General features: G+C 40.5%; 1 protein-coding gene across 3 annotated transcripts in view; it reads right to left on the bottom strand.

Annotated features, from left to right (window-relative positions):
* Nucleotides 1-19378, bottom strand: part of SCRN1 (secernin 1) — a 32729-nt gene that overhangs the window by 10042 nt on the left and 3309 nt on the right. For all 3 annotated transcript variants that reach the window (XM_072033515.1, XM_072033514.1, XM_027450986.3), the window contains exons 2-3: nucleotides 13774-13933; nucleotides 3095-3276 (exon numbers count right to left, since the gene is read on the bottom strand). In XM_072033515.1, coding sequence (XP_071889616.1) covers nucleotides 3095-3276; nucleotides 13774-13932 — 341 coding nt within the window. In that variant the 5' untranslated portion in view covers nucleotide 13933. The remainder of the gene's footprint in view (nucleotides 1-3094; nucleotides 3277-13773; nucleotides 13934-19378) is intronic.

Here is a 19378-nt window from a genome sequence, read left to right as displayed (position 1 = left end):
TGGATAGCTTGAATTATTAAGGAAATGTAAGTGATTTAGTACAATCTAGTGTCTCAGTGCCTTCAATAACCTACCCCAGCATATTTTAAGGCTGTCAAAAAATTATCATAGGCTTTTCAATTTTACATGTCTATTTACAGTGTGTCTCTTTGGAATTTGTACTGGGAACCGATTTTTCTTTCAATATTTCCATCTGTTGTGACTAGCTTCACCTTTTCCACTTCGATAAACTGGGATAGGGACAAGCTTGTGTGTAGTAGGACCAACTTCTGCCCCTCAAGTCACTCACACAATCTTCATCCATTTCTTCAGACTCACCGTTATGTTCTGACATGCTGTGCTGTGACACTATCAAGCTAAAGATCCACAGAGATCTGTCTTAATCCTCACATACAGCAGTATACTAGGTAACACTGTTTTCAGTCATTAAGTCAGTAGCCAGTTACTAAACAAGCTAAGAACTTTGTAGAATACATATTTCCATTTGGAAAAAAAAAATGCTTCATCTATGAGGTTTTAGGATAAAATTTCAACTTCCAATTTAAACAACCATTCATACTTCAGAACTATACAAGCACACTACGAGATGCCTCTGGCCTATTTAACCTCATGTGCTCTCACAACACTCTTTGCCTTTGTTGAATGGATTCCGCCTTTGCCAATGTTGGATGGATTTTAAATCCTAATTGGAAAGTGACAATTCCATACAAGTTCAAAGAGAAAGGATGTCTTCCCTACAGAAAAGAATAATTGCTTTAAGAGAATGCAGAAGCTAAGTCTTAGGGGAGCCTTAGCATTCAAGAAAAATTTGATTCTACTACTTGAATGACATTCCTGGGTTGACAACTCTTATGCCTGCTATGAAGAACACGTTTTGAAATGTAAAGTTCTTAGTTTCTTTTGCAAGCATTTAAAGCCATGCATGCACACACTGTGTTAGTCTTCATCCTTCGGTTAAGATCTGATGTAGATGCCAAAGTCCAACACGTACACAGGTGTGAAAAAAGCTGAGACAGCAGAAATGTGCATTCCTTACTTAGGCTTAAAACTCCCCAGTTAATTTTCATTCCAATAAATCCTGTGTGACAGAGCTCTCCATTTCTGCAGATGGGTAAAAAGAGACAGTGCTGGTGCCAGCTGCTTCATTGCAGCCTACATGATTGATTTTGTACTTGATGGCTCTCTTTATTCTATGAGGTCATCCAAAACAAATAAGCTAAATGCCACTGGCCAAGTCTTTGCAGCAAGAGGAAGAACCATTCTGGCTGCAGCACGAGACAGATGGTAGTCCGCAACATCTCTAGTTCTCCTTGCCTCAAGCACTCCCTGCTTCTAAGCTATGAACAATTTCTTCTGCAAATAAGAAGGAAGAGAGGGAGGGTAATATCTACAGGTGAGAATCACTGGTTGTTTATGTTGCTTCTCCTTATTTTAATGTATCCTAATTTATTAGTGTGGGTAATCCCAGAGCTGCTGGATCACATATACACTCTAGCATTAGACAGTATTCCGAGACTGCAGTAAGTGTAACCAAAATAAGCAGAACTCTGCACCTAAAACAATGGTTTGTTAAAATTGCAAAAGAATGGTAGAAGGAGAGGAAAAATTAAGGTGGAGCTTAGAAAATCACCTAACGTATCCCTTCTCTTGTCAAAAGCTTGTCCTACATTTTCCTAAAAAGCTCCCCAGTCTGTTCAGTCTCCCTTGATGCAATTAAATTCACTAGTCCTCTTACGTACAGCTTCTCTGTAGATTCCTTGAGTAACATAGAATTTAGAAAAAAATAACAAAGAGAAACATAACCCCAGTTCCCTCATGATCTTCCTATTGATCAGATTCTCTAGATCTCTGATCATATTTCCCATTTTCATTGCATTCTCTCCGACTGGCTCACGTTCCTCTTGATTTATGGTAGCTGGAACCCAATACTGTATTTCTGCAGAGACATCATTAGAGTTAGAACATTTACATTTACAGTTTCAGGCAGCTATACACCTAGCAGCAATTTCAGCTAAGTCATGATTCCAAGCTTATGTATGAGAATACCTTCTGAGGTTTTAATGGCCTCTTAAAAGTCAAACTATCTATTTCCTAGCCTTTATCCGTAAAATTTGTTACCCCATTACAGGGGTAAAGTAGAAAGGTTTGACAGGGTTTTTCATGACTAACAGTCAGTATCGGACATATGTCATCTCCTTGATATTTAAGTGGCTTTTTTCCCCTTCAGGAACTGAGGTTAAGCTGGTCTAAACCACAGCTCTTTTCAACACTTCTAGGTATAGCCACAACAATTAATCTTTTCCAGTTTTCAGAACCTTTCCTATCTTTCACTAAACCAAGAAAAATGACAATACTTTTGAAAGTGGTTCAGCCTGCTTGTTAGATGTCCTATGGCAAATTTCAGCAGGACCACTGAGTCTGAAATTGACTGACATTTTTTCCCTCTTCCTTTGTGATAAGCTTGCGCTATTTTCTCTTGTTCTTCCATTTTCAGCTTTCTTCCCCCATCTAACCCTTCTTTAAATTCTCTTTACTGCAGCATCAGCATGCAGGCTGAAACTTACAACGCAGCACAAGTGTTTCAGGCAGACAGCCTTCAGTGAACAGACTTCCATGGAGCTTTGTTTGCCAGCATTTAAATAAGGGCAATGGTTTGCATTGGAATGCATGGGCTGAAGCGACGCATAGTAGTTTGTTTATGACTACAGTTGGCTACAAGCCCAGGATAAGCTTTTTAGGTCAGAGTAGGCTGTTTTAAAGTGAGGGAGAATGAAGGGTGCATCAGCAGTCTGATGCTACAAATCAGTTAGCAGTTTCTAACTAACAATGTAATTGTTTCCCTTATCCTGTCAAAATAGCCACTGCTGGGCAGCGGAGTAGGTAGATGAGGTATGTTTAGTGAACTCACATTAGAATGAAGTAGCACATACTTGGTAGCCAACTTCAGACCCCAAGTGCTTTGAAGTGTTGACTCAGCTGATGTCTTTTGTTTTAAAATCTCCTAATGCCAACACCACAAAGCCATTACCTGTTATCATCATCACCTAAACCTCTGGCACTTCAAATGACGGTCACAGTTCGGCAAGCCACCCACCTGACAAGATCCATTCCGAGCAAGGCTTCCGATTCAGAAGCTGGTTCTCTGGTCACAACGGCTTCATTAGCTACACAGACCCCGTGCTCATTCGCTCCCATTTCTGCCCCCCAAAGCCAGGAAGGCCTGCTCAGCACCACAGCATGGGTCTTCGGCACCTGCTCAATCTCAATATACGTGCACTGCATTGGGGAAGAGAGTATGAAGAGAAAAAGCAAAACATTTGCAAGCACTTCATTTAATATTATGACTAAAGTAACACAAGATTCAATGCAGAGACAGGATACACGTCCTTAAAAAGAATCCCCTGCTCATACTCAAGAGGTAGACTTTTTTAAAACAGTATTTGTCATGTTTGAACCTTTACTTCTTGATACTGCAAAAGACTGGGAGAATACTATTTTGATAGCTAGCTGCGGGTTTCAGACAGTCATGCAGAATCCAAGTCCTAGAATCTGTGGAAAGCTGCACTAGATGGACTGTGCTGTTACCATAGAGAAGCAGACCATGTTTTGTGCACAACAACATCAAACCATCATCTCACCTAAATACACCATATACCTAATAAACTACAGGAGATTGTAACGACAGCAACTGGACAAAGTACACTAGAAGGCTTCCCCCTCTCCCTTGCTGCTTTCCCTGCAGCTGCTCTGGTCTAAGAGTGCTGGTAGAAAAAGATCAAGCCTTGAAAGTGTTCAGTGGATAAACAGTCACAGGAAGAAAAACACAGGCATTGTTTTTGCTTAAAACTGATGTCTCTGCTATTTTAAATGGTCTACTGTAATTAGACATCTATGGATATATTCTGACAAGTCAAAGATACAGAGGAAGGCTGCACAGAAGTCATTCAAACTGCAAGAAGAAAGAAATCATTCATTATCTTTCACATATAACAACTTTTCTCTTGCTCTAGGACATAAAAACAAGCACTGTTTTGCCAGGCAGCATGGAAGAGAGCTTGATCCATCATTAGATCAAGCCAAAGAAATGGGCTTTACATTTTTACTCCTGAGGTCACACCAAGTTCTTCAAGGACCACAGATTTTTCATTTGAGGAAACTGAAGACATCTGTCATATTTATGAGACAGCTCCTAGTGTCTAGCATTCCTGGCGTAACATCATCCTCGCAGGAAGTAATTTGTACCATTTTGCAGGAATATTTGACCAGACTTAGCAAAGTGAGAAGGATGAGCAAAATGAACTTGTGAACTGGAAGTTGCTTGCCATGAAAATGCATACTGTGTCTACATCAAAACCTAAAGTCAAAGGAATCTGCCCAAAATTTCTAACAGTGAGAAGCTATTTTTCTCTAACCTGGCTTTCCCCTCTAAGGATTACGCAGCACAATCATCTCCAGCCTCCCATCTTGAACAATGTCTTGAATAGCAGCAGTCTAGCACGCAACTAAAATGTGTAACAGACCATTTTTGATCAAAGACGATATTTTTTACAGTCCTTTACTCTATGACCATGCAAGGACACCAGCAATCAGCTTGCTGCCTTCATTAGGAATTGGGTGCTAACAAATCAAACTGCTGGCATTCCCCAAAACCGGGAAAATTATAGGTGAAATAATAGGATGATTTCTTATGAAGGATATATATCTTAAAAGAAAGGGAAACTTTTCCATTCTTAAGAATTAAAAATAGATTAGGGACACGCTCCCTTTTTCCCATATGCTTAATTTTTATTTTTGGCTCAGGCAATAAGACCCTGACAGGGACTTATCTTCTGTATTTTTGGAGAAAATCCCCTATGTTTGATCAAGCTAGGATGCAAATTGTTTATATAGTAATGCATTATGTTTTTGTAGATGCAGAATCATAATCTATAGAGGTGTAACAACATCTGGCACTGGCCAGGTACAAAGATCCATGTAATAAAAACATTGTGGTCAGTTCACCCTTTGTTTGTTTTCCAGCCAAGCTGTGTCAGAGAGCAGTCATTTCTAATCAAAACTCCCCCTTCTCCATTTGAGCTGTCAGGAAGTAAATCTCATTTTTGACATTCTCTGCATTTTTTTTCCAAAAAGTCACTGCTGTTTGGAAATGCACTTCACGCACGCAGAAGTGGGCAGAGAACAACAGCATTTTTCGGATGTGCAAAGGAAGACACAGAGCTGCAGCAGCAGGAAAAGGGGCTGAGCCAAACACCTTTCCAGATTACACATGAAGACATGACAGGACCAGATATCAGGACAGGTCTGCAGGCAGGGAGACCTCCACCCCCACACAGGTCAAGTTCTGGATTCCTGCATCTCATATGTGGGCAGCAGGTTGGAGCCATCCTGCAGAGCCATACAGGACATGAACCTTAGCTCTAGAGAAGAAAGAAAAAACCTGGAGGCGATGTGAAGGAGACTTCAATACTCCACAAACCACCCTTGCGTAGCGTTCTCTGGCTGAACAGTCCTATTATACAACTTTGCATACTGTGGCTCTGATTTTTCTAGAAGGAAAAATGATGAAAACAAATAATAAAAGATTTTCTTTGCAAATCATCCTATTCCAGCTATACCTGCTCATCAAACACTTATTACTTGGGGCTTCATCCCGAAGCCAAGCATTTCCAAAGAAGCTATTTGCCATAAAGATTTTATTATCAACAGCAGCGGTCAATGAACAGGAAAGAGGAAGTTGTTTGCTCCTGCTGGAAGAAAGAAGAAAAAAGTGCTTTTGCTTTGCAACTATGTAATCAGGACAGAAAATATCCAGAGGCCTCTCCAGGCGCCTCTTTCATTTAGAAACATCTCAGTCTGTAATGAAGGCAACTGGCTGAGTGCAGCTGAGTGCGAATGCAACAGCAAACCAACAGGATGCTGCTGTCACCTCCTATATTGACTCTTCACATCCCCCGCCCCACAGCCAGCAAACACAGGCCATGTTATTTTCAGCTTCTGTACAACAACACATGTACAAATGTTTACGCCTTATATAAATTGTCTTAGAAGACCTAAAAGTCATAGAGCTATGCCGATCTGACAGTAGATGACACAGCCTTGTAAAACTAACATTCATGTGACATGTGTTCAACTGTCCTTTGCCATAGCTATGGACAGGAATGAAACGTCCCTGATGATATCTTACCTTCCATTTAGAATTATTTATTCCAGTAAGCAGAGAAGTAGGCAGTCAATAGGACAGATGTATAAATGCAGGAGCTTGGTTCATATTTGTTAATACCAGTATGAATTTTATGGATTTTTTAAAAATATATAGGGTCCAAAGATGAATAGATTGTTTATTTTACACTTAAAAACTCACCCATCATAACTCCATTTCCCTCCTAAAGTAATATCAGAAAACTATTTTCTGGATGAAGGAATACCTTCACGCTAGAAATAAGGTGCAGGAAACAGAGGAGCCAGGCTATCCACCTGGATCCGAGACACATCAATCACAAAGGTAGGTCAGCTGAAACCGGTTGCTGGATTTGCAGTGTGACAACCATTCTGTTTCACAGAAATCAGAGTGTTTGCTTTTAACAGCTCAGACATGGTAAAAAAATAGCGGGGAAAAGAACATTATTCACAAAAAACAGTGGCCACTAAATCTTCAGAACTGGGAGCTTAGGTGAACAGACTTCAAAAATCAAGCCCAAACCACAGCCTCCCTAGCCTCTCTCCTACACCCCACTGATCTGGCACATCTCTCCGCACAGTGGTGTAGCAGCCTGTTAAAACACGAGCTGTGCCAAACTAGGCAATGACAAATCAAACAGACATAAGGCACTGCTGTGATTCTGCCTGCTGCCAATACGGTCTTTAAAATTCCCGAAGCAACCAACCTCAGGATTTCCTAATGCTAACAATTTTCTTAGAGCATGCTAAAAATTGGGGGAGTACCACTGCTACTTTTGGTGGCCACGGCTGCTGGTGAGTGGTGTCAGGCTCCACTGACCTGCTCGAGCTTCAGCCCTGAAAGCAGCAGAACTGCCGTTGTGCTCTGTGACAGGAGATTCCCACTGGGAAATAAGGAAGTAAGGAACAGGCTTCATGTGCAAGAGATGCAGCCAACGCCTTTAAGGAGAGCTGAGCAGGCTGGATACTAATGACATTTCCTTTATTTCACAGTATCAGGAGAAGAATCGTATCAAGGCAGTTCTAAACATAGCACAAGGCACAAATGTGCCTCCCACCCTAGCTAGGGCATCCAGAGATGTTGGAGGTATTCCAAACGCAAACATGACAGTCGTAGGCACAAGAGATTTCTCCTTTCATTAATGAAAAGAAACTATTGTGCAGCTTTTACTGCGCTCGGGCTGCAGGAGCCTGATTCCTAGCCCTGTCAGCCAGGTCATTACAAAGCATCAGGGAAATCACATAGGCTTCAGCCCTGGGTAACAAAGGCAATAGTGAGTGAACGCTTTAGAAGATTGATCTTTGAAGAAAGGCCCTAAGATTCTAGGTTAAGAATTACAGAAAGGCTCCCCCACACCACCCCCGCATCAGATCCAGGCTCTAACTTGGAGTTAACTCTTTGCTTAACTGCTTCAAGCACTGCTGTACCATTGCACATATTTGAAGAGAAGCACGATCTCTGTGCTGTTGCAGAAACTAGAGAAGTTGCAGTTACACCTCGCCTGCTTTTCAACCTCTCCTAGAGGGGTATAGCAAAAACAGCAAAAGTGGAGGACTGGAAAGCTAGAACATGGTTGGTCAAGAAAGCCCCTCAGAGCAGCTCCTGTGGATGTACCCAGCAGTGTGTTTTACAGGTAATTCTTTTGCTGCTTATTTACAAGAACGAACTCAATAGAGCTAAAGGGGTGGCAATAACAACCCTCTGAAAAGAGAAGTATGCAAGGAATAGCACAAAAGACAAAAAAACGTGACTAGCTGACACTGTTACCACCACCTGTACTTACACACTGAGCAGCACCGTAAGCATATAAGGGAAGACACATGGAGAACTTTACACCACCCCTTAGACACCCCCATAGTTTGCTGCCATTCTCTGTCCCTTCCCACCCACACAGAGAGGAGGGGACAGCGTACACTGGGATAAATCTAACATGGGCACAACTGAAGTAGTCAGCTCTAGCAGCTGCACAGTCAGAACAGAACTGTGACCATAAGTCTCTCAGGTGGCATGATGAATCCTCAGCTATCCATCCTCAAAAACACACTCTCTGCTAGTAGTTGCAACCTCGTGTTGTAGCCAGGTAAAAAAAAAAAAAAAAAAAAAAAAGCAGCAGCATTTGCTAGGTGTACACATACAGAACAAAAGTTTCTGCCACAGAAGAGTACCTCTTACCTCCCACTAATAAAAGGGAAAAACTGTTCTTAAGATACTAGTACGCTCGACATAGACCTCAGTATTTGCATACTGTTCCTTGCTTTTTCTATTCATTACAACCAATAACTGTAAAAGTTGCATCATCTGCATGCCTCTCACCTCTAGCAGTGTCTTAAAAAATAAAAAATAAAAATAAAACATTAAAATTTGAAGACTATGGATGAGAGATTTTATCCCAGAAAAGAATTAGGGAAGCTAGAACAAGTTGAACTGTTCTCCTTCCAAAGAGTAAAAGTACGCACACTCTGACCTACTCTGCAGAGCCCATCAAGGAGCCTCAGGCATCGGGTCACGCTATGGAAATGAGCACAACAAAAAGAAATATAAAAGTTGTTAAACACACAAAATACCACTGAGTGCAGCAAGGCACCCAAGACTCAGAGCACTCTGGAGACATCAGCTGTCAGAGCTGATTTGGCAGTCAAGAATTCATCTCTTGTTTTTGTAAGTTACAAATCCAGCAGTCTCCTGGGTTCTGAGTAAAAATAAAACTGAAATCAGGACAAAGCTTATTAATTTTATTTTTTAAAACTGGTAAGAAACAGATTTTAATGAAGCCACAAAAAGCTCATCACAGAGATATCCTTGGAATTCTCTGATATCCTACTATTGATTCCTTTGGCTGACCACTTTGAAACTCATACTTTTTTTGCCACCTGTAAACACTTTGAGTCAAGACAGGACAGATGGTTTTTACTGCCTCTCAAACATGGTTCCAGCACTCTACCCTCTCTTCCTCTCTGTTCCAGTTATTAAAAAAAAAAAAAAAAAAAAAAAAAAAAAAGATGCTTTGAGAAGGCAGAAGCATCCAAGAGATTATGGCTTCTACCTCTGAACTGCTGCCGGCTTGTGCGTTGTGCTACAAAGCAAAGTCAAGCACATTAGTTTAAAGGCCAGTGGCATGCAATGAAGCAGAACAGAGAAAAAGCTCACATTAGCCAAGCAACAGACCCTGCAGAAGGCAGCAACCACTTTGTCTCTTTTATTAGTTGATGTCTGCCTGCACAGTGCCTCCCCTCTGGAAAGGTTAGCTTAAACAAGGTGGGCTGAGCTAAGCTGTCTGCCTGTCATGATGGGCTGCTTACACAGACACTGGGGCTCAGCTGAGAAACAAGAAAAAGCAGCTTCCTGAACCATCTCCGAACTGTAAGCCTTTAGACTACAACTTTTTGCATCTACATAGAGTAAATGAAAAGTTTTATCATTTATCACAAACAATGCTATGTTTGTTTAAGGTTTCCAGCTGGCCAGCACTCACCCATGGAGGTGTGACGCCAGGATGCCCAGGTTCAAGTTCCCAGCTGCAGTGACATGACTCTTAAGTGCTGCACTGTCATTCTGGTTTGGAGGCTTCCCAAAGAGCAAGTTTGCAGTAGATTCAGCCACTGCTTGGCTTCTATTACCAGATTCTGAACACCTTACTCCCAGGTATAATGCAGATAAACCAAACAGCTCGCGTAAGAGGGAATCAAAGTATAGCAGAACTAAACTGCAGCACTGGCATGATGCCTGGTGATTATGTTACAAATACCAGAGTAAAATACATCCAGGTAATGCGAAGCCAACTTTAATGCAGCCAGCATCTACTTTCCAAGTTTTGTATCTATCTTGCAACGTCAAACGGAGACCTCTCAGTTAACTTCAGGTGAATTTTTATGTCTGCAGTACTCAGTGTAATGCACAGCAAAAACATACTGCTTCTCTGAAAATTCAGAGCAAGGGGAACAAGGACTGTATCCTTAAAAATAATAATAAAAACTACTAAAAAGAGAAAATAAAAAATACCCTGTAAGGCATAACTGTGCCATGAAGTTTTAGAGAACACAAAATTCCTCCTACCCCACAGAGTGCTGGCTTTAAGCCCAGAAGAGTGCTCAATACCAATACTCAATACCATTAGAAAACTGTATTTGCCACAATGCGATAGACTTGGATGTAGACCGTTCTTTTCCCTTTCCCCATTCCATTCCTCCATAAAAAGTTGCACACTCTCAAGGTAGAAAAGTTTTTACAGCTCTATGCTCTAGCAAGCAACCATGACAATTTCCAAATTGTGGATAAAGGGCCACATTAGAATGAAGGATGGTTGATCTAAAAGGAAAAAAAGCTCCCCCAAAAGCCCAAAAATTCTTCAGGAGAAAGAAAACCATAGCAAGTAACAGATTATCAGAGAATGAGAGAAATCTAGTCAGGAAAAATCTACCTTAAAAATAAGACAGAGGGCTCTGTATCTTAACACTGACACAACACAAATTCTACCAATACACGAGAAAATCCACATCTGGAGAAAAAAAATACTTACTTTTAGTAGAGAGATTCCAAAAAGGTCCCTATTTACGTGTAAGGGAGCAACATTTCACCTGCACACACATATTTCCTAGACTGACCACTACAACAAGCAAGAGTGATGATCAGCATTTGCAACTGCAAAGTAACAATACAAAACAAGAGCAAAGTTTTGAGAAAGTTGTCACACACACACACACAGAACAGACCTTAGTGAAAAGCCCTATTGTACAGGGCCTTGGGAACCTGCTGACACGCAGGAAAGGAATTATGCTGATGAGTTAGCTGCCGGGTTACTGTCTGGTAGATTGTGCCACAAAGACCAAATTTCAAACAACTCCCAGTATTAACTGAATACTGATCTTTCCTTGTTTAGGGTGCTGCCACACACTGGGTGAGAGCTACAGAGCAGAGACTGCTACATTCCCTTACAGCAACAATCTAGCTGAAGTACTGTGCCATGTGTGGTTACACTGTGCATTAACACGGCTGCAAACATGAGCAGCACGGGACAAATGGGATGCAGACTTCCTGAGAGAGCCTTACAAACTACTGATGGTCTACATGTGTTCAAAACCAGCTCTTTAAAGAAGCTCAGAATGAGTGACAGTCGTGGAAGAGTACTGAAAGAGGGATAGACATTACCTGCAAAGAACAGAATATAACATAAAGCAAGTTGGCCATCATCGCCAAGTGAAGTTAAAGAACATGTATCTAGCATAAGAAGTCAGCACAACACTACAAGAAGTACAGTATGAACTGGAAAGAAATCTGTTCACTTGGAGGTAAAAAAAAAAAATATATAGAGGAAAAGGAAAGTTTATTCAGAACCATAAAGGATTATTGGTCAAAAAAAAAAAAAAAGTAGCATGCAGTAATCAATCACATTTTTCTATTTGTAAAATATCATACCTTTAATTTCCTCAACCTGTCTAGTTAATTTATAAAAGAAGAAAAGCTGTAGCAAAAAAAAAAAAAAAAAAAAAAACCACCACCACCACCAAAACACCAGTAGATGAATCGTTCACAGTTTTCAAAGGTTTTGAAGAAAAAAATAATAATTCTGCACATGTCAGAGGCTACATCTAGAAGCTTTGATATTCCTCTTCACCTTCTGTATTAGCTAATTATGTCTGACAGCTCAGTAAGTTTGCTGGAGAGGTGGATAGACTCTATCCATGGCTGCTACTTAAAAAATGTGAAGCAGATGAAGTCCTGTGAAGCTCTTCTCAACTTTTAGGGGCACAGGTAACAGCACACAGGAAATTAACAGCTTTTGCCCAAGCTCTGCATACAGTCAAGCACGCATTTATCATGAGACAAGAGCAGTGTGTTAGACATGTTCCCATAACAGGAGAAATACATGTGTTTTGGATAATTAGCAAAAACTGAAGATCTTATTTCAGTTCTGCTGTCATGAAGAGTTACCACACTAGAAGTTGCAATCTTCTCCTTAATCAGCATCCGTAAGTTTAAACAGCTGCAAAACCTAGAATCAAATCTGGCAGCCCAAAATGTAGACTGTAGAACTTTTAATGATGAACTTGATCATTCAAAATTTCTACAAAAAGGATTATTGTACTTTTTGAAAGTCCTTAAGTGACTAGCTCAAAAGAAAACAGAAAAATACAAAGAGCAATTTCTAAAGATAATTACTCACCAATATTGATAGTTGCTAGACTTATTTAACAGAGGCCAAAGTAACCATCTATTTAGGACTTAAGCCTCTACTTTTTTACAAAAAAAAAAAAAAAAAAAAAAAGGCATTAGCCCACTCCAGTCCCCTGTCTAACATCATATCTTCAACAAACAAACTTTAACTCCATTATAACTCCATTTTAACTCCACAACAAACTTTGACTCCATTATAAATAAAGATTGTGTAATTTAAGGAGGCTTGCAGACACTGCTTAGCAGAATAACTATAATATGTGGTGTGCTAGGCAAAGCGGTTGTATTCCCTGTTTCCAAAAGGCAACTACAAAAGGAATTAAACTGGTTAATCATGAGATGCTAATGGGAATCACAATACATTGTATATGGCTCAATTACATCCTACATGAAATTATGACGATCTCATCAAAGAATGAGATACAGGGCAGAGTCCAAAATAATCCAGTACTCTAACATTAAGCTCTTAAAAATTATTCTCCTTTGAGGTGACAAAGGCTCCGGAGCTGCTTTTAGAAGTTCTTTATCCACATTAACATTTTTTTAAATCTATTTCCAGTTCTCTGAAGAGAAACTTCAAAAATCTACTCTTAAAGTTTTCTTGTCTTATCGTCATGCTTGTGTTCTGTATGCTAGCACAGGTCTACTGCAGTGCTACCTCTCTACGGCACAGCAGTTGGTGCTTTTGTAGAGAGGGGTGGTTTTCTTTGTATCTGAGATTAAACCATTTAATAATGCACAAGTTGCAGTACATGTTAGTAGCAGAACAAATCAGGGGAACATTAGCTGTTACAAAAACGAACAGAACAGCACCAGGTCCTCTGAAATCTGGAATTGGCCCCACTTCAAAGACAGGATGAAAATGGCACTAGCCTTGGGATCTCTTTCAGGGAATTTACGACTCTGATATCCATAAACGACTGGCAAGGAGGGGAGACGCCAGCCTGGCACAGACTGCCTAGCGTCCTCAGCCTTCTGCACAGCTACAGGGATGGGAAGAGGTTGAATGCAGATCCTATGCTCAAGCAGCTACCCCCTCCAATCCTTCTCTTTCCTTCTGCTGCCTCAGTCTCTTCATTGCACCTGCACCAAACACTTACCCCTCTTCCCGTCTTGTTTGATTTGTCCTCTTTCTTTACCCTTCCAAATCTGCTTATCCTTACAATTCTCCTGTCATGTAGGCTACACAGTGCAGCTCTCTGGGATCAGTTCCACCTGTCTGCTGCAGAAAGTACAGGTTGTGTATTTTTCCTCAATTAAACTAAAAAGTTACATTCCAAGTTTCACTTCCAAGACTTTCAAAAATCTTGTCTCCTCCCTACTTAACGAAGGGAAAAAGGATTGAACAAACCGGCAAGGAAAAAAAGCAGCAGTCATTTCTTCTGGTAACAGTCATTTCACACCGTGTGAATGTTCACCCTTACCTCAACTTTACTTCCTGGATCATGAGTTGCAGCAGCAAAGTAGACCACCTCCTGTACTTCATCCCTAGGCCGTGCAGAGTTCTTCCCAAACACCACCAGCCCGTCTTTAGAACACGGGGGAAAGGCGACAAAACAGTAACTTGGAGGAGCTGCAGCCATCCTAAAAAAAAGGAAAGGAGAAGTAAAAATTAGCATTTGCCCAATTCATAATTTCATATAATAGAAAATCATTCATTCTTCCATGATTTGTTACAGCCAAGAGACAAGACATTCCTTTTATTTGTCAGTTGATTATTCAGAAGAAGATGCCAGCTCAGAGGAGGTTTAATAAAAACAATAGTGGTGACTTGCAGACATTTCTCACTCAGGCCTTGTAAAGACGAAGAGAGAAAGACAAGATGACTGTATCTTAATGAATCTACCCAGTCCCCATGGAAGGAAAGAAGATATTCTGCACCAGAGCTGTTTGGGAACATATGACCTAGATGTATTCTGCTGACTCAGACAAGTGCAGAGACACAGAAGAATTTTAAATTACTCTCACTGTTCCAATGCAGTTTAAAATTTTTAAAAAGGAAAAAGAAAACATGTCTGAGGGATTCCTGAGGGAGAACAATGATGTAACTGGAAACAGAACAAAGACATAGCACAATTATAGCAAAACCTGTCTGTCATTTTATCTACTCACATCGCAGAGAGACTGAAGCACTAACTGCACTTTATTTCCTCTGTGGTTTCTCTGCATTGCTGTTTTACCTAAAGTTAATTGATTGCAGTTTAGTTGTTTATGCGGGTTAATGTGAATGTTCTTTAAAATGCTCGTATGGCAGCACACACATTATAGGTGTTTATAATGACAAATATGAATTAAAAATGTAAATGGTTTCAGGACTATGACACTACTGTAGCTTGTCTTGTGTACATTGCTATATATGACTTTTTTCTCCATTCAGGGAGCCTTCTGGCACATGCCTACAAAATAAAAAGGTGGGGTGTTTACTGCTTGTTAAAATATCACTCAACACATGTCTCAGACCTTATCATTGCATCAGAAGTACACCTTGTTCAAAATGAACAAATATGTTCCTCCTCTACCTCCCTGATATCCTGAACAGGTGAAAACATACCCACACATTTGGACTCCTTAGAAACAACCTACACAATCAAACTTCCCCCAAACAGCTGCTAATTTGTTTGAAAGAATGTTACGTGCACGGGGGGGAAGGGGATGCACAAAGCTGGTTTTGATCATTAACTTGTGTGCTATTCAAACCTGGCATTTTAGTGTTTGTACCATTTGAGACATTTTTCAGACAAAACAGCAGGCTTCCAATGTTAAACCAAAGAAAGAATGACTTTGGATAAAGGCTATAACACACAGAGCAGCAATTGTTTGTGAAGAAAACACTTAAGAGTTCACCTATTGACTACTAACAGGTTATACACATGCTCAGCCTTGCAAAAAAAAAAAAAATCACCAAGAGATGTCATTGTGTTAAAGGTGTTCCCTGCCAACCCAATGGGCGGTGATGAACTGTGTAGGGAATTCACACAACCTTTTAATTTAGGCAAGATTTTTACAGAAGAGCTCTGAGTTGAAAATACTTTAGGTAACTCTCACAAACCCCTCTTTACAGGCAAAATTTTGACCAGTGAGGAGGGACAAGCAGCAATAAGTTGTAATGACTTCTGCTGATGAAAACACACCTGCGGGAGGACACCTACCTACAGGCTTGTATGTTGTGTCACTAAGTCTCAGCATACTACAGGTTGTAGAGGGGTGTCCTGTGGACACACATGAAAACAAAGCCCCACTTTAATTGCCATTCTCACCACTTGTGAGTCAAAGCATTGTGATTAAACTGCAGATACAGAGCTTTACCCAAATTCCATCACTAATGAAACCGTATAGTATTTTAATGTATGCAAAGCATGAATTATTAGGAGTATGCAGGTTTATTTTGCTTTGTTGGCAACATCAACAAAACTGCTTTCCAATACCCCCTAAGAGTTCACATCTACATTCAAGGTACGGCAACATTCAGTGCTCTAAATTTATCTTCTGTCGTCTTGCCAGACCTGCCAAAATCTCAAATAACTCACAGGCTTACTGTAGATACCAGAAAGCAAAATAATTTTTCTTTATTCTAAACACAAACTAAGTAGATTTATTTGAAATACATGAGGCAGCTGAAAGACACTGACCTTTCTTTCTAGGCTGTTGGATGTCTGAAGTGATATACAGCACTAATTTTATTAGATTCAGTTCTTCTGCTTGCTTACCAAATGTACTACTTATATACCGAATTATTGCCAGGTGGGCTTAAAAAGAAGGGAAGGAATGTTTAAGCACTATGATACTGAATAAATCAGAAGGTATGCAAGGCAGGCTTTTACATACCTCCAGATGGAGTAGGTAAGGAAAAAAAAATGTAGGTATATAATGTTATACAGATTCCTCATATCCTCCTTAGCATAAAATGGGGTCATTTTTATATCTTTGTTTTTTATTTGTTCTTCTAAATGTATCAACACTTACAGAAAAAAAAAATAAAAATACCATTTTGGTAATACTTTGGGTACAAAAGTATTGGTAAGCTCCTCTGTAGCTCTCCATACCACACAGTATACTTGGGGCAGAGGGGAGGTGGTGCATTATAACATTTGAACTCCTCAAGCTGAATGTTACAACACTACACTGAAAACCTGATCATAAGAGTAAAGACCATGATCATAACAATCATAAGAGTTAGCACTGGGATCTTAAATTGCATCTACAAACAGGGAAGCTAGCCAGCAGTCTGCTACAATGTAAATCTACTCAGTTTATTGGGTAGCAGTGTTTCCTAGAGTCTCATTTGGTTAATTTTAAATCAGACAAGGAAATCAGTTTCTCAAACACACCCACAGCCTGAGTTTGTTCTGAACACCACTGATCTTCATCTTCCTTGATCATGTACCTGAAGCAGTTTGTTAGCAGCTACCTGTCCGAACAGGAGACTTTTACTTTCCTGCTTCTCCTCCCTCTTTCCTTAGTTCATCTTCAGGTTGTCCTCATTCTCATTATCATGCATTTCAGAGAACAGTTCGGGTAGGAAGGGACCTCTGGAGGCCACCTGGTCCATCCCCCCTGCTCAAACAGGGCCACTCAGAGCAGCTTGCCCAAGACCATGTTCAGGCAGCTTCTGAATGAGGAAGGAGGGAGGGAGGGCACTCCACAACCTCTCCGGGCAGCCTGTGCCAGTGCTCAGTCACCTGCAAAGAAATGCTTCCTGATGTTTAGATGGAACCTCCCCTGTTCCAGTTTGTGCCCATTGCCTCTTGTCCCAGCACTGGGCACCACTGAGAAGAGCCTGGGAGCCTTGCAGCCTCCCTTCAGGCGTTTATGTACATTGACAAGATTTTCCCTGAGCCTCCTCTTCTCCAGGCTGAGCTGTCCCAGCTCTCTCAGCCTTTCTTCGTAGGCTCCAGCCCCTCCATCACCTTGGTGGCCCTTTGTTGGGCAATCTCCTGCCATTTTTGCCACCTCACCAGAAACCTTCCCAACTCAATACCACACAAGCATCTTTCAGACACGGGAGGAACAGAACATTCCTCCTTCACAGAACCCACCATAAGTCAGGTTCATTTACAAAGCTACCTACTGTTGATCCCATGAATGCTCCTCTTTTTCCACAGATTATTTGCTCCTCCAAGGAAAGGCAATCCTGAAAACCTCAGAAAACACCGGGAATGACTGCAAATAATCTCAAAGAACACTGTCACAGCCACATGGACATAGTCACTGTGGCATTCTTCACCACACAGGCCTGCTTTTCTCAGCACGTACCTCAGACAAGCTTTGACACAGACAGAGGTAAACCTGTGCTGCACGTCAGCATGCCTCAGATGAGCCTGCAGACCAGTGGAGTCCAAACTGGAGGAAGGAAGGCTTCCATACCTCGCACCGCTGCTCTGAAAGCTGCAATTTGGGACTGAAGTCATCTTTACAAAGTTCAAGAAGTTGACTGCTACAATAAAATTACTTCTCAGAAAAATATCTTCCTCCTATATCAAGTAGGTATCAACACTTTTCAAGCCAAACTTCCTTTGATTGACAAAAACCCCTGAAGACATTAAGTACAAAATAATTACCGATTTCACAAAGTTACAAACTATATGAAAACTGGCCTGCCAACAGTTTGAGATGCTACATCTTATTTATTTACAAAAGAATTACCAAAAATAAACACTCAATATTATGAGCTATTAGTTTTTGAAGCCCTTCTAATAAGTTATTGTTCAAGCAATTCTGGAGCTTATTTCTAAAACAGTAAAATTGCTTTTGCCAACAGCAAGTTCTTTTCTCTGCTTTTCCTTTCAATTGGAAAACAAGACAATAGCTGATAATGAAAGTGCAGCACTTAATGGGAAGCAGCGGGCAATGAAAAGGATCAGGGAAATAAAGCAGGGTCAAAAAAAAAAAGGGTCTGTCTTGAAACTTAATTTGTGCTTACTGAACTGAACAGGTATTTCCTCCTCCTCATGCTTTTTTAATTGCTGCTAGCAATGCCCTACAGCTTTATCCCAACAATAAAAAAATAATATACCCTTAGAATCACATATTAAACCCCTTGGGTTTAATACAAGCTGGGTTAGCTGGGTTTTCTGAAATGGAAAGCACGTTAGCTGGGATTTTTTTGGTTATGAAAACATCCTAAACAATGGAAACACCAAAAGAAAACCCTCTGAAGTAGCCAGTCCTATGTCTAGAGCTCCTACTTACCTGACAGGGCTGCTAAACTCTTGCTGATAAGCTCTGACTGCTTTCTGGTGATTACTTTTTTTTTTTTTTTTTTTATATATATATATATATTGCAAAAGGGACCTGAGCTGCTTCTAAACTCCAGAGAGCATATTAAGCCTTTTAGAAAGGCATACAATTTGTTTCTGTGGTATAAAAGCAGGACTTTTCCTCCCTGCATTTTGGGCTTTTATAGAAGAGAAGCCCAGCTGTGCTAATACTTCTGAACTATTTCAGTAATGTTTAAAGAATCCAATAAATCTGTTTTCATTGCTACCAGGAAGGACAAGTCACCTAATCCGCAGCACACTTTTACAATGTCAAGCTTGGAGGCAGCACCTGCACAACGTTCCTCAAATTTGGATTACTACTCTCTCATGAGGAAGGAAAGAATATATCAAATGGGCCCCACATTATACCCTCTTAACTCTTCCATGCTTTTAATGGGGTGGCAGGAGAAAGGTCAGCCTCGGTTGTGAGAACTGTTGACAGTTCAGCTGTTGGTTTCAAACCAGTACTTTAACCTCCAAATCAAAACGCTTCCTGTGCTGGAGACAAGCTGGTATTTCCATTTCCAAATCAAGCTTAGTGTCTTATGCAGTGACATGTGATCTCTGCATCCTGCAGAAAAGCAATGTTTCCAGAAACAGAAATGAAAAGCAAAATTCATTCAGCTGCAGGCAGAGAACAAAGACAACAATCTGAAAGGCACAATAATAATATTGTTCCCATCTTGGGAGGCACTGAAAGGTTATTTTTTAAATTGACAAATTGGACAGTTTTAAAGACTGACTTACCAGGAGAGAGGAAGGTTGCATTTGT

Source organism: Anas platyrhynchos, chromosome 2 (assembly GCF_047663525.1).
Source record: "Anas platyrhynchos isolate ZD024472 breed Pekin duck chromosome 2, IASCAAS_PekinDuck_T2T, whole genome shotgun sequence".
Taxonomy (NCBI): domain Eukaryota; kingdom Metazoa; phylum Chordata; class Aves; order Anseriformes; family Anatidae; genus Anas; species Anas platyrhynchos.
This window is presented reverse-complemented; position numbering and strand designations above follow the sequence as displayed.